This window comes from Drosophila simulans, chromosome 3L, assembly GCF_016746395.2.
Source record: "Drosophila simulans strain w501 chromosome 3L, Prin_Dsim_3.1, whole genome shotgun sequence".
NCBI lineage: Eukaryota > Metazoa > Arthropoda > Insecta > Diptera > Drosophilidae > Drosophila > Drosophila simulans.
Window position 1 is genome coordinate 2,429,597 of NC_052522.2, and position 23,931 is coordinate 2,453,527.

Sequence of the window (23,931 nt, forward strand, 5' to 3'; positions counted from 1 at the left end):
GCCCACAACCCCGCCTCATTGTCAACTGGAAAATGTACCAGTTGTTTGGCCATTCATGCGCCATAGCCGACATTATAATCCAGTCATGATCGGCTTAATTAACTTTACTGTGGACATACTCCGGTAAACACGTAGCCATAAACTAGCCGATTCTGATGGAAACTTCAACACATTTCGCCCGCGGATATTTTGGCAATAGTTTAATTGCTTTCCCATTGCTCCGCATCCAAATGTCAACAAGTTTCGTTGGCGAGCAAGCCATTGAAATCCTCCATGGCTGCTGACCTCAATTCGATCCGCTGTCATATCATTCACTTTTCTTTGCCGCCTTTTAGTTTTTATTGGCCCGACTGGCTGTTGCTAGTGTCACTTAAGCAGCTTATTGCTTGCCTAATTACCTGCGCAACTATTGAGGCCAACAAGAACACGGCGTTGTGCGAAATACAAATAAAGGTTAGTAATGGCCAGCGATTATCGAAGGTCGATTGGATTCGCGAGTTTGGAAGAGCATCCATAGAAAGAAATATGCTCATATGTGCGGAAATATTTGTTCCTAGTCTTTCTAGAACCAAAATGAGATACCATCAAGTACTATCTTACCATCGTTCGCAAACAATTAGCTCTTACCAACTTGTTGGCCACGAATTCCCACCTGAAATGGGCAATTTCTGCGAATCGCGGATTGGCCAATGTCGTGCTCGTAAACCCAGTTTCTTTGCTAAAAGCATTTTAGAATTTTGACTAGAAGATAGAGTGGCACCTCTTCCACTTCCTTTGCCACTTCCACCTGCGCCGCCTCAAAGTTGCCCGTTCTTGTTTAACTGTGTTTTTATGTCAGCATTTTATGTGCTTGTTGGTGAGTGAGTGTTTGGCTGTTATTATTGTTATTGTTGTTTTGTGTTTTGGGGGGCCTTTGTTCCACTCTGGCACTCCCTTCCCTCAAAAAAGCAACAATACAGCGAAATCAACCAACAATAACAGCATAAGCCAGGTTGTTCTGGAAGGCTTTTGTTTTTGTTTCACACTCTCGCTGGCTGTCACATTTGCATTCAGCGAACGGTATTGTCAATATCTTTTGCACTTTTGCCGACGCTTCGTGCCGTGAAATTTATGCTGTCCATATTCGCCAGTTGCATTCAGTAGTTTGCAGCGGGCGAACGCGTTCAGATACAGATACTTTTGTATCTTCTATCTCGAATTTCCGTGTCTGCACCTTTGGACCAGGAGGATTCCCCGGAAGGGCGGCAGTCGTTCCATGTTATTGCTGCAGCGACGTCAGAGCGAAAAAATGTTTGAGGCGTATATTAGAAAACGGTAACAAGAAAACTCAAAATCAATCTCAAAAAAATGTCCAAAGCAAAAGCGAAAAAAATTCGAATCGTAATCATTGAGCATTGAGATAGTAAAAAAGTGCACGCTGACATGTGTTGGCCGATTAAATCGATACAGCTCATAAATGTCCAATTCGAAGTTATGCTGTATCTTTCCTAATCTCCCGATAAGATAGCCAACGAAAAAGTAACAGTTAGTCAGCCACAAACGAGACTTTGCCTTTCGGTTTTACGGCTAAAAAAGAATCACATTAATAGCCCAATCGTAAACATGTCAAAAAAACGAACTTTGCGGCGAGATCTATGCAGGTTTCCCTATGGGGAAATAATTATTTTATGCGCCCATTGAGAAATTGTCTGCATGTCTGCATTTTCTATAAATAAATCATGTATGTCACACCTCAGACGGTCGGTCCATTCACAAATTCTTTAAATGAGTATTATGCATAATGGCAGGGCCAAAAACAATGCACTTTTATGTTGCAGTTAAGAGTGAAGTTATTTATGCCTTGCCATTTTTAAGCACGATTATTAGTCATATTAGATTGTACTTTGAATGATGTCCAGTTTTTAGTATTATAGCTGTATTATATTTGCTTTGCTCTTTGCCTTGCCGAAGATTTCTCTTTCCCCAAACGAAAGAGTCAAAGAAAATGCACCGCAAAGGAAAAACCAACGAAGACATTTCCCAGACAGACGGCGGAAAAGAAGGAAAATACCATACCAAAATAAATATAAAGCACGGGCAATAAAAAAGGCAAGAAAATAAAGCTGAAAATAATTTAAATTTGCCGACAGCGACGTCGACTGCGGCAGAGCAGCACCTCCCCACCACTTTCCTCTGCCGACGTTCTCTGCTCTTCAGCTCGGCGTTTTGTTTGTACAATTTTTGCGCTCAGTTGCTCGCGATCGCTTTTTCACTTTTCACGTATCCGAAGCAGCGCTGAAATATAAATTGTATTTTACGTAAAGAACTCGAATTTGAGTATCGGAAAACTATAAATTCCCCGCCTCGTAGATAGGAAAATAAACAGTGAATAGTGTGTGCAGAAGAAATCGAAACTAACTGATAAATTTATCATCCAAATCGCGGCGGTTCGGTTCGGTCTTCGCGTTATCAGGTGCAGAACCAGATAGTAGGGAGTAACTATACCCTATAGTCGCATGTGTGTGCTTAGTGGAAGGAGAACCACGTTCCCTTCGGAAATTCTTGGCCAGTTGCCGGTAGACGAGCTCGCTAACCGCGTGTGAATTGAAAAAGGTAGTCAATAAAATGAAATTTGGGAAAATCCGTGGAAATTCAGTGAGAAGATGTGTGCCACGAATCGCTAGTTTTCTCGCTCTCGAAATGTATATATTTCGTAATGCGCTAAAAATAAATTCCATGAAAGTGTGCAGTCGTGCAGCCAAATGAAAATTCCAACATTCGAGTGCCACAAATTGCCAAATTTGCGAAATATATTTAAATTATATAGCAATGCCAGTGTCTGCAATAATTTGCGTGCTAAATGTGTGTTTTTTGCCCGTGAAATATTCCGCCAAATGTCTGCGGTTTGTGTATCCGCTAGATTGGCAAAATCCGAGAGCAGTTTTTTATATATTTTGGCCAAATAGCACCGCCGCTGCTCTTCGATTAGATCACTCGAAATCTACAGTCGTATATATTTGCTATAATTCTCGACAACTGTTGCCGCAAATCATTATTTTTTTTTGAGCCTCGAAGTGTTCGAAATTCCAACGAGAGAATTCTCACGGACCGTTTTTGCCTCCATCGCCCTCAGTTGAAATCCAATTAGCCAGTTGTTGCATTAAAATGTTGTATATTTTTAGTCTTTTTGTTATTTTCCGCTTCCTCTTTTCAACATTCGATGTGCGCCAGGCGTGGAAAATAGGCCTGATAAACAAAACAAATATCGGAAAAAGTCGAGAGTCGAACAAGTTGTAGGTGAGGTACTAAATATAGAAAGAAAATGTTCAAGAGGCCTTTGGAGGGTGATCAACTTGCAAGTTTATGCAGCAGAGAGCCTGTGTGTGGATAAATACACACAATCGGCATTACATATATTTAGCTTTTATTCCTCTTATCATCAATTCAATTACCTTTCACTGCTGGCTTTTTATTGCCGAAACCGTTTGGCTAATTCTTCTGGCCATCGACGGGCTTGTAAACTTTTACCTTCGCTCCCCTGGAGGCGCGCAGTGAATCCACAACAGCAGCAGCCGGCAGCGCCAAAGTTTCACCACCAAAACACAATTAAGTTGGCCAAAATTGCCTATAATTATGTCCGAGGGAGAATGATAGAGATGAATGTTCACAAAGAGATTCACAGTGTATTAAGCCTGTTGTTATGTAAATTTCTGCGCCGGGGGAAAACAAACAATGTATATGCTATACAAATATTTCTCCATAAATTATAAAATTGACATATTAAAACATGATATTAAAACATGAAACCAAAACCATCGTTGACCTGCGCTTATTGATTTGTATATATTCTTCTATTACAGCTTCAAAGCCAACTCCGCGCCCTTCGACATCTCGGCCACATCGGCCTTCAAGCCCACCAAGCCGCTGGACATCCGCTTGACCCACGCACCGCACCCACCGCTGATTTCCCCGATCACCGGACAGCCACTCAGCCACGTGCCCGCGCCACTGCTGCTATCCTCGTCGACGAACTCGGGAGCGGGATCCTCGTTCCGCCTGGCCCGCAGCTCCACCCAACCGCTGCAGTCGCCGCGAGTTGTCCACCTGGCCGGTCAGGCTACTGGTGGCTCCGCTTTGGCACGCCAGAACTCGGTGAACGACAGCATCAATCTCAGCGAGCAGCTAACCCTATCCATCGGCACGGACAGCGAGCACATCTTTGAGATGTCCGCTCTGGAGGAGGACTCGGCCATCCAGTCGCTGAGCGACGAGACAGCCGCTTCCGCATCTGCCAACTCAACCTCCGCGACCACCGCAACCACCATGACACCGGCCAGCGGCCTCACGCGGAGCAACAGCGTTCGGGCCAGGGCCAATATGTTCCAGCAATTGCAGGAGCAGTCGCGCAACCAACGGGCAACGGGTTAGTATAGTAGCCAAATAATAGCAAAGGTCTGCTGATGGGGAGTTTGTGGGTCGGGATGCCATTCACCCACCTATCAGCACCGCCATTATCGTCGTCATTCGCTGGCTTCGCAGAAATTAGCATGAAGCAATAAAGCAGACGAGCAGCGACCGCTAAGTGAACCGGTGGCACCGCGAACTTGGTTGCCCCATGTCGCAAACCGACCGGAACAAGAAGGCCAAGACCACAGTGGCCAGAATGGGAGTAGATGAGAGCTGGAGTTGGGCTAGGGCCACAGTGCTTTTCTGTGGAGTTAGCAGTATTGTAGCGAAGGAAGTTAGTTGATAGGAAAATAAATAGATAGAGCTTAACGATTGGAGTTAGTTAGTAAATAATTTATGACAATTCTATTTTATGGGCCACTTTGGATGACACTAAGCAAACACCTAAACATTTGAGAGCCCCATCAAAAGCCATACCTTTGCGAATATTAATTAGTTAGGGCCCCCACTGCTGGTCAATGTGTGTAGAGCCCACTCCAGAGTGCTTGCCAGATTTTGCCATTAGCTCGGTGTTGTTACGGCAGGCCTCTCATGGTTGTTGGCCAAGTTAATAAGCTGTAAAATGTGTGTCACTTGCCTCACACTCACCCGCACTTCGGAAAGTCGCCGTCTCCGGCAATCAGCAACTAATTGAGGCTTGCGTGTTGCGCAACATTTGTGACCAGGTGAATGGGACACAGGAAGGGGGCTAGTCGGGGGTTTGTGGTGCAGGTCACTTTAGATTAGACTTTCGTTATCGAGCCCGTATCGAAGTCATGTAATAGTAACCAGGCCCGCCTGGAGAACTATGCCAAAATTTGAACGTTATTAGTAGTACACTCGAAGAGAAAGCACATAACAATTTTCTTATTCTTGTTTGTGCAACACTTTTGGGATACAACATTTAATTTATTAACTTAGATATGCCTACCACCATCAAGCGGCACAGTACAACCATTGTAATCAAATCATACATTTCAGGAACCTCCACCACCCGTCAATCTCCACCAGCGTCATCGGCGGAGGTGTCTTCAAGTGCAGCCGGCAACTCCATGCAGAGTGACGAGCAGTCCACCCCAAATGCAACGATAGATGCGGAATTCGGTGAGTAACTATATGGATATTAATCGATTCTTAAGGGAGGAGACTGATAACTCAGATAAGCTGGGAACATAGAGATATACTCCAGCTTTTCCGGCTTTCAACTCCTCCTCCTCAACTTGGCCATTTTATCTTTTACGTTTGATTTGCACGATGCTCATTTGGAATGATAAACATGTACAAAATACTTATTGTTGTTGCTTACTGTGTCTGTGTTTTCTATAATTTCATATAGTTTTTATTGACTCGCCTGAGACTAATTCATAATTAACTCGAACAAATTCGCATTGGCCGATAAAAAATAAACAATGCCGACTTTGGGATGCAAAAAAAGCAGCCACGCCAAATTGCGCAATGAAAGAAATGGAAAAATGCAAAAGAAATTTGTACACTAGTTCGGTTTTCCATGCATGTGCGTACATTGGGTTTTCATTTACGAGTTTTTCATTATTTACGCCAGTTTGAGTTCTCTAACAAATGAATTAACTCCTCGTTACTGTTGCTGTTTTGACTTGTTTTATTGCTGTTGTTGTTGCCGCATGAGAAAACTAATAATAATTTATGCCCCACAACTGTATTTTTATGTAATCTAAGACGCGCGTGATTTATTTTTACATATTTATTTGCCACATTTCCATCGGGCTCTTTAGCGCAGTTAATTAAGCGTTCATAATTTAACGGTCTTAATTAACAACATTTTTTACGCCTACCCGAATGGCGTTTTCTTCCTTGAAAGTCATCCACCACAACTCCTGACACACTTGAAAATGGGTGAGCCTCCTTCATATCACTTATCGGTATGCTTTATGGCCGAGAGATGTGAGCTTGCGTCATGTTCTTTGTGGTTTGGCCTAAAAACAGGCAGTAAAATGTATTGCCGATAAGGTGGAATGGCGTTGACCTTGATATATAATTAGCATGCACAAATGTTTAAGGGCCTTTAACAAAGAAATATTAGCAATCAATAAGCTAATTTTTAATTATCCACATACATAACTCAGAAGAGTGGTTCAAACTTTACTTGTACTTATATTGTATTTATGATTTCTTTAAGCTCGAAAGAGCTCATAAGTAATGTTCACTAAATTTTCCATAATTTCTTTGCGTTTATCAGTCGAACAACCCACACATAACATGTCACTCAGACGCTTACAAAGAAAGTTCATATCAATTGAAAGCGCTGTGGAAGAACCAATATCGAAAGTTACAGATGAAAATGAAAATCGAGAAGATGGCAGTTGTGTGTGTGTGGTGGACAAAGCAAAAAGCGTAAATGGCGCAAAAAGTGGCGAATTATAGAAATTGCTTTGCAAACGGCAGACAAACTTTCTATGATTCAGTTATGCGGGGGAACAAATCATCTTTTGTGATGGTCGGTCGGTCGGTCACTTTGTCTAGGGCCTGATAAAGGCAGCTGCAAATGATAGTGTGGTGCGGGAAATGTATAGCATTATCGCAGCAGCGGCAGCGACAGCATTTGAGTGTGGGCAGCGGATATAACCGAATGCGCAGCTAGTCATTGAGTCTTGTAAGTCGCCGCATCTGAAAGAAACCACAGGCAGCCAGAGCAGCAGCAATGAATATTTAGACTTTAATAAACTTCCAACTAGTGACAGAGAGTTCGAGCAGACTGTGCAAATGCAATGCGTAAGTGGTGCAAAGACCACAAGGATTAACTCTAGCAAAAACTAATCCCTAAACCAAACCCCATATAGAACCCTCATCCCTGTCGCTGGCTGAGCGGCTGGCCTTCTTCAGCAATCTGTGCGAGAGCGGCGGAGGAGGTGGAAGTGCCAGTGCCGGTGGTAGGTACCGCAGTCGCACCAGCAGCTACTCGAGGAGTCCGCCCGGCGATCGCACCACTCCCAGGAGCAGCACATCCGCCAGCAGTGTCAGTGTGACGCCCACGCCCATGGACTACTCTCCGATTCCCCACGACAAGGAGCCATCTAGTCTCACGCTGGAGAGCATCATCGAGCCCGAGCAGGAGGAGGTCAAGGAGCAGGTGGTCCAGGATGAGGTCAAGCTGAGGAAGAAGGAGCCAGTCCAGAGGGAGTCTCCCCAGCACAATGGCTTCCACGTGCTGACCAGGTCCGCCACCGATCCGCCGCCGTCCACCTCGCCCCTACGCATCAGCATACGGACTGTGGGAAAGCTAGTCCTGCCCGATACCTTCCGCGGTGATCGCAACAATAACAGCAGTAGTAGAAGTGGGAGCACCAGCTGGAGCAACTCTTGCATGGTCAAGCTGCAGAGCCTGGAGCCCGTTAGCCTGTCCGTTCATTCGCGCACCATTGGCAAGGTTAAGTCTCCCTTCATAGAAAAGCAGCAGGATAAACCACATATCGAGAAGCTAGCGAACGGAACCAGCGACAGTGGCTCCGATTCGGGCAAGGAGAACTGCGCCTCCAATGAGCAGGAACATCTGCAGCACCAGCAGTCGCAAGACGAGGATCGCGCTCCGCCCAGGGTGTCCGAGATGCGGAGGAAAATCAGCCGACTGGTGCAACAACAGCAGCCGCAACCACAGCCCGTCAATCGGCGACACACCACCGAGATCACCTCCGTGACCGTAGGAATGCGATCGCCCAATGTGGACGATCGCTTTGCCAAGTACTTTGGTGTCAAGGAGACCTGCAACAGCACGACCACCCTGCATAAAACCCAATCGCTGCCACCCAGCCAAGTTGAGGCCACCAATGCGCACGTGAAACTACCGCAGATCACTACCGTGGTTTCCAAACGGCGGGAGCTGCTCAAGAGGACGCGACCCCTGTCCATGGATCACTATTCCAGCGGCTGCACCAGTCCCACAGCCATGCCAAGTCCCAAGAGAGCACATTCGCCCGTCGGCCGGCGGAAGGCCGCTATTTCCAGCATCGAGGACATTGAGGTCACGCCCGACGAACTCCGGGCCGCTGGCAGGAACTTCAAGCTGTTGTACGGCGAGTTACTGGGCTGAAAAATTGTCTATTTTGGCCGAGCATTCAAAATTTCCCAATTTTTCCAAATCCCCGAAGTCCCAAACACAAACACAAATATCGCTCTCTTCGTGTGGGTCCGCGCTCAGTGTGATAGATGCGTCCGATCCCGATTCCAAGCTATTAAGTTTCTAGTTGTCTCACAGTAATCCCAATAATGAAAACAAACTGAACGAAACGAAAATTCCACAGATATGTCAAGCGAAAACGAAGTAATAAATGAAAATAAACCTATGTATGTTAGAAATGTATTTAAACCGAGAGACAGTTTTATTCCCAACGGCTCGTATATTATGTCTGGCCAGCAAAGCCTTCCAGTTTACCTTTATCCTATATTATTATTATGCGAAACAGCTTTGTGCTTATTTATACATAATACACTACTTTTTATTTACATTTAAAAACGAATTGTACCTTAAACGGAATTATATTATGATGAGTATGTATTACATTTATTATTATTATTGTAATATTTAATTAATGGAAGTTGTTACACCAAGAAAATAAATACAAGAAATGTGCTAAAGAATGGGAGGTACACACTATTAGGTAAAATTCAAATGCTGAGTAAGTACTTTATCGTGTTTGAGCATGTTTGTGGCCTCGAGCCTTTCTCTTCGCTTCTCAAATTTGTAAATAAGCAGTGACTGAGCATGTTATTTATGATTTTTGCCTGCTTTTAAGGATTGATTTGCTGCATTCGTACTGACTTCACAAACGTCATTATTTGGCCAATTTAACATGAATTAATTTGTGAAAATTAATATTTTATAGGAAAACCCAGCACCGAACCACTTAAGAGCATTCTTAAGACGGGAATGCCAGTGCTGGGTATGGGACGCGGCTTAATGCCCGTGGACCTCAACGCCGAGCTGAAGAACCGGCTCAAACGCTCCACACATGCGACCGTTTCCAATCTCCGCAAGTCTGCCACCTCGGCAGATGCCACTAGACCAGCCAGTGATGAGGTGGACAATCCACAGAGGAATCTAGCCCAGATCCTGAGGAACGTTTCCAAGGAGAACTCCACGCCGAAGCACGATGATGCCGTGAACCTGGTGCGGAATCTCTCCACTTTGGGACAACCTCGATCGCTGGCCCGTGACGATGCAGCCGGGAATTGTGCCTCGGCATCCGAAGGCGAGAGTTCGGGGGGCCGCGAGATCGAGGCCATAATCAAGAACAGCGCTGTGGCCAGACGTCGCCGGCAGCAACAGCAGCAGTCGCAGCAGCAGAATCAGCCAGATGGGTGAGTCCTGGTCCTGGTCCTGCTCCTCCTCGTCCAGTGCTCCGTGTGTTAGTGCACTAACCCATAGCTATTACTAACCTGCTGTAAGTGTGCGACGTTCCGCGGCATCGTGGTTTTATAATCGTATATGTAGACATAACGTTTAGACAGCAACACACATGCATCAAATGTGTGTGCTCCTCAAGACTGGTTCCCAAAAGTAAAACTAAATATTTACAATTATTGTCGAGTTGAGATGAAATTTACATTAGTTAGACGTTCATCACTTTGTATTGAACATTTGTATATGTCTCCGCCACACTCCACACCCTGTGTTCGTTTGCCGAAGAGACTTTTGCTTTCGATTTAACCGATTTTCCGCACTCGAACAAAAGATTCCTAGTCAGAGTGCAGCCCGTGGCAAGGAGCTACTACTGGCCACTTGGCCAGCGGCCACAGCAACATCAGCCGCATCCGCCGCAGCAACAAGGCCAACAGCAGCAGCAGCAGCAAGTGTTGCTCATGCAGCAGCAGCAGCAAGTGTTGCTCATGCAGCAGCACCCCTTTACAAGCTTCTTCAGCCCAGACATTTTGTAAAAAATTAGAAACTAAGTTTAAACTTGCATTGCTTACTACCGTTTGTGCAAAAACAAATTAACTGATATATACACAAGAAATAATATATTTTATCGAAAACTTGTTTAAACGATATATTATTGCCACATTATATATTTTTACGTGATGCGAAAAAGCCGATAAATCAAATAAAAAGAAACATTAATAAAGTTGACGGAAATCCTAATTAACTGTAGTTTTGTTTGGCCACTAACTGTTCTTTCTTACTAACTGAATGTTTAATAACAGCATGGAGTTTAATATAATCTATTGCTTATATTTCCCAAAAGTTTGAAGTATTATAAGTTGTCGTTTCGCGCCAAACTTTCAAATGGCAAATTGATAATTCCTCTTTTGCTTCAAACTTGATATCGATAACGATACGAATCGATTTTGCTATTCCCTTATAACAGTCTTTCACTCTTTTAACAAAAGCTGTACTTTGAATGTTACCCAGCAGAATGTCAACCTTAACATTACTGGTAATTCCGTAGTTTCAAACCATCGACCCAAGTTTCCAACTTCTGCCGCACTGGCGCTTTTATCTCGTACAACATAACAGAAAGAGAGTAAGGAAATGTACTTAAGAGAGAATTAGAGTAGCTGTGTGCAAAAATAATATGGCAGCATTATCCGCCTCAGTGGAACTGGTCACTCTGTGCCGTATATAAACAGGCAAAAACCGGAATTCAGCGCGATTTTTAAACAGTTTTCGCCCCGAACGGTCGTTTTTAAGCGTCGCGAAAGAAGAAGAAGCAACGACGCACAGCTGTTTGCGACGCGGGTTTTGTTTATGAAACATTACAACAAAAGTTACGGATATTAGTGCCGCACAAATATGATGGAATATATTCTGTAGTAAATGTACAACGATTTTATTAGGTTTCAGTGCAAATACGTGTTTTACGTTTTAGTTGTTTACCTTTTGCAAACGCGCGCGTTTTTGTGCCGGTTGTAAAAATTATAAATTGAAATTCATCGTTGCAACGAGCAAAATGAAGGTTTTGCTTCTTAATTAAAACAATTGCTGGCAATTGAAAGTGCAAGTGCAAATTGCAGCGGAAACAGCGGCTTTTATTGCAGTCCCTTAAAGGTTTGTACAAATTGGAGAGAGAGGATTCTCACAAAAACCAGAAGTTCCTTTATTTTTCGCAAGGGCTGCATCTGCCAGGTTCCGTCTCGCTCCAACTCCCGTTCTCCTTGTCTTACCTGCAGTCGAACAGCCGAAAAAAACTGTAAAATCGTTGTTTTGTTTCCATTCAAACATTTTGCTGATTCACCGAAACCTCTGCAGACTTCAATGCACTGAAAAAAGTTGGGGCTAAAAAGTAATGAAGAAGTATTGTGCTATTGAAGTAAAGTAAATTTATAAGTAATGGATTTTTAGATTACTAAATGCCTACTAAATGCAAGAATTTAAATGTACCAATGTTTTTATTGAAAACTTACTTCTTTATCAGTTTGGGGAAATTCCATTAAAGTTTAAGAATTCAATGGATTTAGTATATTACTTTGGGGTTCTCTAACGGCCAGCTTATTTTTTCAGTGTATCGCCCTATCGCCACAGATTTGTTGTTGTTGTTAAGCTTCTTGTCCAGACATTGTTGTTGTTTTCGTGTTTGCTTGCACTCGGATTCGCTATTGTTTTTCTCTCTCTGTCGATCTGTACGAAAAAATGTTTGCAGCCGATGCTTTTGTTTTGGTTTTATTTCTTTCCAGTTTTTAGAGTTCGACTCGCTTGAGCAATTTTAGCCAAATTTTGTTGACTTAGTCGATTTTAATTATCAAGTGTTTGGTGTCTATTGTCTCTGAGTTCAAGGTCCCAAATTCAGGCCAGTTTTTGCATAAATATCCAAAGCAGACACGTTCGAAAAATGAAATCAATCAAAATTATAAGAGTTTTACCTCCAGCAATTTATTTTAACTCTATATTTGTTCATTCAAACATTTCTGAGTTGTATTGCATAATTTCAGTTCGCCGATGAACTCCCCCACAAAACAGGTAATCCAATAAAATCGTAGCTAATGAATAATCAAATGCGGAGCGAATCAAATGTTTAAGTTGTTGGAGAATGCCTTTCGTTTTCAATGAATTTGCATAATTTGTACTTTTATTCACCTTTTTTTCTCGTTCGTTTTGGCCCGTGGCGAATTTCTTTTGGCGGTTCCATTTGATGGGCGAGAAATGAAAACGAAATTAGTTTGCAATTTGTTTTATTTTGATTAGTGTTTTAATGACGAGCGTGTCTGCCCATAACCAATTAAATAATAGTTAATCGCCAGTGAAAATAGTGCAGTCACTGCTTCCAGGGAAACCGATTAGACTCAAATTTCAACACTTATGATTATACAACTGGTCAGTACCTGGGATCTGAAAAACAAATAAATACCTATTGGATATCAAATTTGTTCAAGGAATATTGACATTTGTTTAGTAGCAACTTTATTAGCTCTGTTTGATATTTCAACAGGGCGAAATACTCGGAAAAGTAATTGAGGAAGGTTTCTCCACACTTGGAAAATATGCCTATGCAGTTTACCTAGATAAGAAGTCGCCTCTTCGTTTTCCCTTTTTATGGCAAAGTGCTCATTTGTAAACAAACAGTAGATTGGCCATAAATAGACAGTCGAGTGCTGCTTATCGCCTCGGATTTTTATGATAGTCGAGGGGCACTTGGGGTTAATTTCACTTCCATGCTACACATGGGAAAGTGTTGGAAGTGGATGTGCATCACCATTACCCCAAATCCACATGCACAACACCCACAACGAAGAAAGAGAGGGCAACTAGCCGAGGGATAGAGATGGAGATAGCAATGCCCGATCACGTCGGTGTATAGGAAAAACGTGAGTCCAAACGCTAATGAGCCAAAGCAAATAAGCGAGGCGGATTGAAACAAAAGTTCTGCGGGAGAAGCCAGTTCGTTGAGCTGGAAAAACTAAGGGGCCTCGCCCAGTGAACAAAGAAATAATCATATAAATATATTAAACATAAAGCAGTAAGCTCTATAGACAGTAATTCATGGTAGAAATCATACCATAAGACCCTATGTTGTTATGGATAATCTTCTCCGGACCGATATGTAATTTGCTTTTAAACAAAAGATCTGCCTTCAGATATCTATGCTTAAAAGCCATTTGCCTGAGTGCATATGGCGACTTCGATCGACTGGCTTTAATTGAAAAATGCCGCCACCGCCGTCGCCGCGTGATCGAATGGTGCATTATCAAACGGAAAGCTTTGCGGCTGAACTGATCCGATATAATGGCATCCCATAGCCATATAGCATATAGTATAGCCGATATCCCCGCCCCCGAATCGAGTGGAGAAACATTTCCATTTGGGGGCATGTTATTGGATGCTGCGCTGCGTGCTGGAGAATGCATTTCCAGATTACACAACCATTAAACTCACATAATTCCAAGGCACTGATCCATTAATTATGTTTTCGCTTCGGTTTGTTCTGCTCCCCCTCCACGGGGCTATAAATATTATTTTTATTGGAAAAATCTGAGCAGCAACAGCAACAGCGTCGATTGATGAAGTTGTTCGCGTCCGGGAAAGTTTTATGGGTCCTGGTCCTGCGACCAACCAATTCCCGATCCAATCGCATTTGCCTTCCCAAAGTTGTCTAAAATATTACACAATCGCTGGGCTCTGGTACATTGACTCCTTTCGGTTTATACCCTGTTTGCTTAGCTGCTTCCCTCTCTGGCCTTTTGACTACGCTTTGCACAGCTGTCGTATCTGTGTATCTTTGTATCTGTGTGTTTCTGTATCGAAAATGTATCTACCGCTGGCTGTTACTGTCAGTTTCAAATGCTCCGCTTCCTCAATTTGTCTGGCCAAGTGCTTTTGGGGCAAATTGGCCTGTGGCGTTGATTGTCCAACTATCGTTTAATTGGATTTACTGGGGAGATAAACCCTTGATCGAGTGCATTATGAAACACATCTCCCACACTCGCAGCTCATTAAATACCCCATCAATGCCCCCTCAGTTTTTTGGGCCAGCTAATTTATGGCTCGTGTGCTCCAAAAACTCGAGGATTTCGCAATTGGTTTCGAATTACTCAAAAAAACAACTAGCAAAAAACCGAACTAGAAAATTCACTGGCAGGAAATGACGAAACCCAAAAATTGGTTTCGTGGATTTAGCTGACTTAATATGACTTTAATGAGGACTAATTACCAACAGTTGGAGGCGATAGAAACGCTGTCGAAACGAGCAGTTTCTCGAGGAGATTCGAGTATTGGAAATAAATAAAAATTGTACTGTGTTGAATGATAGCTTTTTAATGTTTCTAGCTTATGGTACTCGATAGTCTGTAAGCCCATTTAGAATTCACAAATAAATAGCTACTCAATGGCATTCTCCATTCGCTATGCCTCGGATTTCCAGGCAGTTAGTTGCACATTTCATGAGTCATTTTTCGGCCAGCGCATCACATCCTTTTATGCTTGGACGCCACCATAGTGGCCATGGTCATAAATCTATTCGGTTTTATGGCCAGAAGCGGAAACGTGAGTCGCCGCTTTGTGGGCGCATATTTTATATTTTTAGGGCGCAGGAGACGTAATAGATGCACTTAAACTGTCACTTCAACAGTCCCAGACGGAGTTTTTCCGACATTGACTTTGACACTCGCGAAGTCAACAAACCCGCCAGGATAATATGCAAATCCGCGGGGCTCCTCACTATTTGCACGTTATGTTTGCCTGGCCTGTCTGGCTGGCAAATAAAACTCATCAGGCCAGTTGACAACTCATTAGCCGGGGCATTCAAGGAGGACGTTCTGGGGAGGAATGCCACCTCCTTCGCGTCCCCGTACAATGAACTCATTTCGGACAAAGTTCTGCCCAGCAATGTGGATTCGTGGACTCGCATTCGCTACTTTTGTTGTCTGACAAGCGCTCATAAATCTGCAACTGCAGCTGGTCCTCATACTTGGAAAAATATTTGTGGTATTCTTGGGAGATTAATCACGCGATTTTTCATCGAAAGAAGAGCTTAATTCCTAAAATAAATGATATTCATGAATTTTGTTAAATTCTGATGGATATATCTGTATTTGCGTGATCAAATTGTATCTATAAGATGCGACTGTCAGTTTGGAACTTCATGCACTCTCATTGCAATCTCGATTTTCTCTGTGTGCAGCTTCCAGCGAATGCAAAGTGGAGGTGCCCCATCCCCTGCCCACTGCCCTCGATTGCGGACTCCATCTTCCAGCAGCTGAAAGCAACTCTTTGTGCTGGGCCTGCTGGCTTGGCTCCTTTGTCTGTCTGGCCTGTCATAGATATCATCATTGGGCATTTATTATTTCAGTCCTTCGGTTTGGCGCAGCATCTTCGTGTGCCTGCCTATTCAATTTCCTCCGTACGTACTACGTGGCATGTACTGCAGCCTCGGTTTCCTTGATGTGCGCAGCATTCAGGCCACTTGCTATCGCGTACTATCGATTTCTGGGCGACAGAGTGACAAACAATGAGCTGGTTTCCTTTGATATATTGAATTGCATTGTTTGGCCCTGGCTGTCAGTGCATTGCCATTTCCATTTGCACATCCAACTCCACCTGGATCTGCAGCTCCCATCCAACTCCCAGACCCCCAATCAAACCATCTTGGCTGTCGGTTGTCGACTGTCGCTTGTCAGTCAATCAATTAGACACCTGTTGCTCGGTGCTTAGGCTTCTACGCTGAAAAGCGAGACAGCTGACATTCGCAGACGAACTTCCATATGTCGATAAGTGAGCGCTATAAAAGTCACAAAAACAAATATTTCCATTGATTTATCGAGAAGTTTGAAGCAACTTTTGAAAATGAATATCCTCGAAAGTGGGAAAAGTAGCAAATCTAATAAGTCTCTGGCATTAAATGATGTCTCCATAAAATGCGTCTGTTGATAGCCTTTTAATCTTCTAAATAACATACTCTCTTTAAATCAAAAAGGAAGGCCCGAGCACTTCCTTCCCCAGTTTCCTGCGATTTGAAGCCGTCCATCGGCCATCATCATCAGCATCCTCTCGCCATAAATTGTTAATCGATTATTAATGACTTTGGCGCAATTAAGTAACAAACAAAGCAAAAATCGCTTCATCGGGCAGCAACAACATGCCATTACCCATTAACAGGCGGCCCCACAAACTTGGCCAAGACAGCAGGAAAAGGGGGCGGGGCGTGCTCCCTGTGTGTTCACTGACAGTAAAAGTTGCAACTTGCAACGTGCAACTGGCAGCTACAGCAACAGCAAAAGGCGGCAAGTGCAGGCCAGGCTGCAAGGCAGAAATCTTAAGAAAATCAACATGCAAAACCAAAAACAACTTACGCCTTAAAATGTGAAAATGCGAATGACCCGAATACACCGACACATAGATACACACACCCATACAGCTGCGTTGAAATTGATAGCATACACGGCGCATGCGCAACACGCCAAAAAGCCTTAAAAGGCAGCAACAGCAGCAACAACAACCACAACTTCGATGACGACGGGCGACGATTTCCTTTTCTGCGCTTTCAGTTGTTGGTTTTTTCAGCTCCAGGCAAACTAGTTTTACGTACAGTTGGTTAAATACCCTGTAAACAGACGGATAGCCAGGGTATATTGAGATAATGAGCACATTATGATAATAATATCTAAAGGATACATAGATATAAACGGCATGTTCTTAAAGCCTTCAACTTCTTGGGCATTTTAAGCATTGCATTTAAATCTTAAAAGTTATAGTTCATACAGGATCTAATTGATTCGACACCTCATTTACTGACTGCCACATGTTTTCGTGGCTTTTGTTTTTGGCGACAACGATGCCGCCATCGCACTTGCAACTTTTCCTTAATTGGCCAGGCTGTCAGTTCGCTTCGTTTTTGGCATAAGCAATTTTCATTTATTTATGCAAAACACTCGCAAATATTTATTGAGCATTTTTCACTGGCGCTCTCACGTTGCATTAACACATTTCCCCCAATTTTCAGCCGGTGGCCCAATGAAAACGAAAAGTTCACGTTTTCGGACGAGGAAAACTCGTTTCGTTTGGTTATGCATAACGTTGACAAGCCTCAGATTTTCGTGCGGCATTTGTGTTTGTTTATTTTTGTACAATTTTCGCCATGGCTGAGTGGGTCCAGAGTCTAGAGTCTCAGGCGAAGCTCAATGAAGCGCGTAAATTGTGCCGTCAATGTGGGTTAGGAATGGCGTTCTGCAGCTCACATGAGTAGGTGATTAATTCCTCGCATTTCAACATCGGTCGTATCGGATGAAAGCCGGTGCGGGAAATTTGTGCAGTTGAGTAATGGTGGCCGGTGCTTGGTCAAATCAATTAAGTTTCAATGCAGTGCTTAAATTAATTAACTAAGTTGTGGTAGTGGCTTATAAATTGCAATCTTTATCACCTTAGTCTACGTAGCATAATCGCCACACCCCTTGAGCATTCCTTGGGATTTTCACCGGCAATTATCAGGGGCCACGTCGTAAACACCCAACTACAAGTTGCATTTTAATTAGTTTCGCAGCAAAAGTAAATTAGAAACCCACCAGCCAGATAGCCAGCCACTCCCCTTTGTCTGCAGTAAAACGCATCCAGATTGACGTAATCGCATTCCGGGAATTGCACATAAGTGGCATACTGCTCCGCGGTTCTGCTGGCCGGTCCATAAAAAGCGTCCAGCGTCGAATGCCACGCCAATTGTGCTAATAAATGAGCCACTTGCTCTGGGCCCAACAGGTGTTTCGTCTATGGCCATGTCTTTGTCTTCCCCTGAATCTCGTTCTTTTCTTTCTGCTACTCAAGCCCTAGAAGGCGGAGGCATTCACAGAGAAAAGCCGACTTGGCCATCGACTTAAAAGGGAAAGAAGCATAAAAAAAAACAAAAACCCGAAAGCCATAAAAGCCAAACGTGTTCTTTTGATTGGTAAAAAGGGCAGGGGATCGCGGACTGGGGATTGGGTATGGGGATTGGCACCAAAGAGCGGCCAGCTTCAATGGCTTATGGCCATTCTCCAGTTTGGCCAGCTCTGTGTGCTCCTCCACTTTGATTTTCATTGCCATAAATGGCATAATAATTTCGCCTTTGTCTAGCTCTGCCATCTCAAGATCTTGTCGAATTATTTCGCATTTGGCTCATTATTGGCTCAAATAATTTCTTTATACGGTATCATTAATCAAAGCGTTTCCGCCTTGAGGTGTCGAAATCGGAAAAGCCTGGGGCTGCAAATCTTTTCTTCGGATCTCATCAATCATGCTCTAAACTTATGGTCATTTATAGGCGAGCGAGATGCGTTTCATGAGTTTCTGAAAACCGCACAGCAATAGCTTGCACTTAGAAATTAGTTAAAGGTCAACAATTTTAAAGCCCTTCCACTGACACAAGCAAATTGCCAGGATATTCCTTTTCCTAGTCTAAATATTTTGCTAATTCCTTCTTCTTTGCCATTTGCGAAACTCAATCCTTCAACCCCTTTTTGCAGGGTTAATTTATTTGCCAGAGGGTTGAATTTCGAGTTGGGCAAATGTTTGCCCAAGGATTGTTTGCTTGGCGACTGCCCTGTCTTTAATTGCGAAGCTTCTCCTTCAGAAAGTTGTACACTTTGGTGGGCATTAGTTTAACAAATTCAAAAGCTGCTTGAACTGATCCTCGACGTTTAAAGGGGCCTCGGTGGTGGTTGGTGGTTCGGTGGGTGCCTCGGTGGTCGTGGTAGTGGTGGTGGTGGTGGTCGATGTGGAGGTCGTGGATGTGGGCTTGGGCATGGGCTTCGGCTTAGCGCGGCCATCCAGACAGGCCTGCAGATAGTTGTAGTTCCTGGCAGTGGACTCCACGTAGTGCCGCTCCGCCCTCTGGCAGCACTGGCCGTGGCGCAGATCCACCACTCGGTAGCGTTCCTCCAGCACGCTGGCCGACTCGGAGGCGTTACCCGAGATGCTGTAGGTGGACACAGTGTTGTTGGAGCCCTGAAATGGTCGGGAATTTACAGTAGGTGCAAGTTTGTTTCATAGTTTAAAGGGGGTCCACTTACCACATTGGCATGACATTGGAAGGATGCGAGGGTTGTGTTAATATTGTTGCAAGCCCTGAGCTCGCTGCAAACTCTTTCGGATGAAAGTCGGATAGTCCTGCGAGTGGCCAGGAAGTCGGCATCGATACCCTTCCTGGAGTCCGCCGCCGCATTGTAGCACTTGGTGTAGTTGGCACTGTACAGCTCCGCGATCAGGTTGGATTCACCGATGTAGCCACCGAAACATGCCACCGAGGCGAAGGGATCTGTCTGCGTGACCCGTGAATTAAGGAACAGACGCGTGAGGCCATCCTGGGTGGGCAGACCCACGTATGGAGGCAATGGTCGGCTGATACCCTCCGCAGGAGACAAAACCAATAAACCGATCACGGCCAGCGAGGCCAGCACTTTCACGGACGACATCTCGGGACACATTGCAGATATTCACCATTCACCGGAGACAGAAGCTCTTTTGACGCACTGCCTCCGGCGGAGAGCTCTTTTATATGCAAACCCGATGCGGCTGACAGGCGCGATGATAAGAATGTTATGTGATTTCCTTTCGCGATGCTCTTATCTGTTTTGCAAAACTTTTCTATTGCCTTGGCGCATTATCTTTTGGCCAATGATAAACCATAGATAAACACCAGGCTGCTGGCTTGATTGAAATGGGATCTCAGAGAATTTACTGCTTCCGTGCAGTGCATTTCATTTTCCATTTACAGCTCCGATTCATATTTTATATGACGCTGGAGAGCACTTCACAATGGCCGCGAATAACTTTCCACGGTGTGAACGCTTTCTAAGTAGCTGGTTAATATTGGCCCTAGGTAAATACAGTATATTACGTTGATAAACTCGGGATTCTTTATGGCGCGCCACGCTCATCCGCTGTTCAAATACCCTTTGTTTGGGGGCCTAATTTTATAAACATCGCAAATATTGAAACAATAAGCTCGGCGAGTCGCATTGCGATTAAGGGGTTGTAATGAAAGTCGGATGAGTAAGTGATTTATTTAAAAACTATTAATAGTTTTCACCCCTGAGTTATTAAGCTAATATCAATTCTACGGATCATCAATAAAATACGGTTGTGTTTGAAAGAAGTGTTAATATCAGCTTATTTAGCAATAAATCAACAGCGTTACAAGTATTTAATGATTAGATAATAATGCTTACATGCTAAGTATCACGAACATCCCAGTTACCTTTAACCGAAACCCCAATGCAATTGAAAACTTTAATAGTTCTACGACTTCCTGGGCTTTAGACCCACATTTATGCCCGAAGCTGAGCGCAGGATGAAGTTCAACATGGGCTTGAGCTCCTCTCCAAGGGGCAGCAGTTCATAGAACCTGAGGACCTTGCTGATCAGGACCTTCATTTCCAGAACGGCAAACTTCTGGCCAATGCAGTTCTTGGGTCCCGCACTGAAGGGCACATAGGCAAAGGTATCGTGGCCTTGCTCTTGGTCCTCCAAGAATCGCTCCGGCTTGAAGCTGAGGGGATCTGGGAAGTAGGTCGGATCCCGATGGGCGTAGTAGAGAACTAGGTAGATGCTTGTGTTGGCGGGAATGGTCTTGTCTCCGATCTTCAGCTCCTTCTGCGCGTGCCTACCAATGGCAGGCACTGGCGGATACAGTCGCATGGTTTCCTTGATCACGCAGTCCAGATACTTCAGGTCCTGTAGCTGGGCTTGGGTCACTGAAGCGGATGCATCCGGGCCCAGGACGCGCTGCAACTCCTCGTAGATGCGCTGCTGAACCTCGGGATGCCTGGCGATGGCGTAGAGGGCGTGGGACACACCACTGCTGGTGGTGTCGTCGCCCTCGAACATGAAGGTGTCGACCTCCTCGCGTATGTCCGCATCGGACAGGGGCTGATTGTTGATGCTCGACTGCAGCAGGATGTCCAGCAGAGCCATCTGCGACTTGCTACCGATCTCGGCATCGCCCAGACCTGCAAGAGATTAGACAAAAGTCAGCAGTGATGGCATGTGACTTCCTGGTGAGTCAGTGCACCCACTCAGCGGTCGGTAGGTGCCGTCGGCCTTAGCCCGCCGCACGGTTTCTCGCCGCTCGCTGATGACCTTGTCGGTGAAGTCGTGCATGACGCGGATATCGCTCAGCAGTTGGCGGTGCAGCAAAGGTGCCGCCAGCGGGAACAGCCAGTTGTAGCGCCTCGAGAACCTGAACATGCGATCCGGTTGGATATAGACCACACTAAAGGGAGTGGAAGTGGGGAAAGTCTTAGCGAGTTTCAGTTTATTATATGTAATGCCCACCTCTTCAGCGCCTTGATGTAGGGAAAATCGGGGTCGTTCTGGGCATTCACCTGTACACCCATGGCAGCCTCTGCGAAAAGATTGAATAAGTCAATACTAAATATAAGCATGTATTTTAGTGTAGTAAATTATACATGCCCAGTAAACAGAACCCATTCCCAGAATTCAGGTGCGACTTATTTAAAAGTCAAGTTTAATTTATTTTAATTGACATTTTAAATTATCCTAATCTCATCTCGACTCACCTGTTATCACGTCAAGAGCTGCCAGCGACACATACTTGAGCATATCCACCGCTGTCTTGCCATCGGCCACCTTCCTCAGATTATCCGCCATAACGCCACTATGTCGATCCATGATCTCCACATAGTGTTCAAGGACCTTGAAGTGGAATGCGTGGGTGAAAATCTTCCTTCTGGCGTGCCATTTTCGACCCGTGCTAACGAGAAGTCCGTCGTTTAGGAAGGGTCGCAGATACTCGTAGAGTTGACCCTTTTCCAGGAGAGTGGTGCTACTCAAGATGGTCTCAAAGTACTGCAGGTCCTTCGTGTAGATCAGGGACTCGCCCAAGATCCAAAAACGAAAGGTCTTGCCATATTTGTCGAACTTTTCCCCCACCCATCCGATAATGTCTGAAAGGGTTCAAGGTGTTAGTTTTTTTTTTTAATATTAGTAGTATTCTTGTGATCGATAGAACTCACTCTCCGCTCCCAAGTGCAGAGCCTGGACACCGCAGCCCAGGATCGGAATGGAAATTGGTCCTGGGATCTCGGACTTCTCGAAGGCGAGGACTCGTTGCCGCTTGCGTCCAAAGTCCCAGGTGAGGAGCAAGATCAGAGCTCCCGTGATCAAGGTCAGCCACATGCTACTGTGGCTACTGTTGTGATGACCTTTTGGGGGTGATTAAATCCGCGGATTGGAGTCGAATCCGTTCAGAGTTGGCTGTTTTAATTCGGTTTCACTTTTTGCGTTGTTGATGCCGCAGCTTTTGTAGATCAACTGTTTGGGCCGAGCGATGATAACCGGCCGCTTGACCAGCCAAGCGCAATTTCAGTTCAGTTTTTAAAACTATACGTATAGTATATTCTCTGTATAATCGGATTCTCCGGCTCTCAGCACGTTCCTCTCCGGGGAACTGGTTTTGGTTGAAACATATGAGTCGTGTTTTGATTATGAGTCCGAGTGTTGCAAGTCGCGGTATGCGATTCGCATTCAAAACGGCCTTTTTGCTCTGACAGATAGTCAAAGTGACCAAGTCGAGTGAACAAGTGCTGATATTGAAAGTGTAAAGTGTAAGTATACAGTGAGCGATCGATATAGTGAATAAAATGAGTAGCTTGAGTTATTGGTATATGTACGTTTAAATGTGTGCTAAAATACCAGTTTTGCTAGGTAGTTACTAAAGTAATTATAATCTCAATTATTAATAAAGTCATTGCAAAAAGGGGTCTACTTTTTCGTTTGATTCTGGTACTTGTCATTGGACATTGCTGCCTACTAAAAATGCAGCTCAGTTGCTGTTTTGCCTCGTAATCTAAACGCAATTACTGAGCTTTTTAACCCCAAGCTAAACAATTTTAAAATGAGAACAGCAGTGTGTGAAGTTGCCGATCGAGTAAAAGGCTCACACCTCAATTCTCTCTGGTAATTAAAGGTAAATTTATGCACCAGACCAACCCCTCGAAAATAGCAAATTCGCGACTTGGCGACATGCAGGGCACCCAGGAAACGGTAGCATCTTCCGATGAGCAGAACAAGGCACTTGACAAGCCACCAGTCCAAGCCCTCCAGCTCCTCAGCTCATCCCACCATTCCCGCCAGAAAAAACAGCTGTGACAATCGGAGCGAGGCGACAACACACGAGGCCAGACCTCAAGACTGCACTCGGAAAAACGGGCAGTAATAATAACAAATCGAAATAAAAAATATTTATCTCTTGTTGATATAAAAATAGCTTAGGGACTGTGTAATTGAAAACATTATCAATCCTAATCTATTTAATTTGTTTTCAAAGTTGATAATATATATAAATTCGTTTGTTTACCAAATGCTATTTTATCCGAGTGTATGAGGTCTTCAGTTGAATGGACTGCGATTGCTGCTCGTAGTTCTGGTTGCCGTTGTTCCCGGTTAACTCGTTGAACTTGGCGGCAGAGTTCATTGGAGTTGAAGTAGAAGACCGGGATGGGGGCATGGGTTCGGAACCATTGCGATATTACGATGTGGACGGGCACAAGTCGGCGGAACACCGGAGACAGTCGTAGCAAGTACATTCACTTGGCGGTCAATTAAGGCACTCGGAT

General features: G+C 44.4%; 3 protein-coding genes across 22 annotated transcripts in view; 1 reads left to right on the top strand and 2 right to left on the bottom strand.

Annotated features, from left to right (window-relative positions):
* The window catches only part of LOC6736492 (supervillin), a 110,811-nt gene that overhangs the window by 67,431 nt on the left and 19,449 nt on the right, over nt 1-23,931 (top strand). For 10 of the 20 annotated variants that reach the window (XM_039293719.2, XM_039293717.2, XM_039293718.2 and 7 more), the window contains 3 exons: nt 3,840-4,402; nt 5,407-5,529; nt 9,282-9,756. In XM_039293719.2, the coding sequence (XP_039149653.1) occupies nt 3,840-4,402; nt 5,407-5,529; nt 9,282-9,756 (1,161 nt within the window). Of the gene's footprint in view, nt 1-1,240; nt 1,315-3,839; nt 4,403-5,406; nt 5,530-7,025; nt 7,174-7,241; nt 8,759-9,281; nt 9,757-10,130; nt 10,520-23,931 lie in introns of those variants that run through there. The other 10 variants (XM_039293721.2, XM_039293722.2, XM_016170690.3 and 7 more) reach the window with 6 other exon arrangements.
* Nucleotides 18,842-19,828, bottom strand: LOC6736494. The gene is made up of 2 exons (XM_002083328.3): nt 19,366-19,828; nt 18,842-19,300 (listed from the first exon to the last, which is right to left on the bottom strand). Exons 1-2 carry the CDS (start codon nt 19,777-19,779, stop codon nt 18,950-18,952), a joined length of 765 nt encoding a protein of 254 aa, XP_002083364.2. The 5' UTR covers nt 19,780-19,828; the 3' UTR covers nt 18,842-18,949.
* LOC6736495 (probable cytochrome P450 4d20) lies at nt 20,436-22,844 on the bottom strand. Its single transcript, XM_002083329.4, has 5 exons — nt 22,330-22,844; nt 21,874-22,260; nt 21,629-21,698; nt 21,370-21,566; nt 20,436-21,303 (listed from the first exon to the last, which is right to left on the bottom strand). Exons 1-5 carry the CDS (start codon nt 22,490-22,492, stop codon nt 20,594-20,596), a joined length of 1,527 nt encoding a protein of 508 aa, XP_002083365.1. The 5' UTR covers nt 22,493-22,844; the 3' UTR covers nt 20,436-20,593.

Coding starts and splice junctions, on each gene's coding strand:
- LOC6736495 (XM_002083329.4), bottom strand. CDS start 22,492: ATGTGGCTGACCTTGATCACGGGAGCTCTGATCTTGCTCCTCACCTGG. Junction 22,261..22,329: donor TCTGCACTTGGGAGCGGAGA/GTGAGTTCTATC, acceptor GAACCCTTTCAG/ACATTATCGGATGGGTGGGG. Junction 21,699..21,873: donor AGCTCTTGACGTGATAACAG/GTGAGTCGAGAT, acceptor ATCTTTTCGCAG/AGGCTGCCATGGGTGTACAG.
- LOC6736494 (XM_002083328.3), bottom strand. CDS start 19,779: ATGTGTCCCGAGATGTCGTCCGTGAAAGTGCTGGCCTCGCTGGCCGTG. Junction 19,301..19,365: donor TCCAATGTCATGCCAATGTG/GTAAGTGGACCC, acceptor CGACCATTTCAG/GGCTCCAACAACACTGTGTC.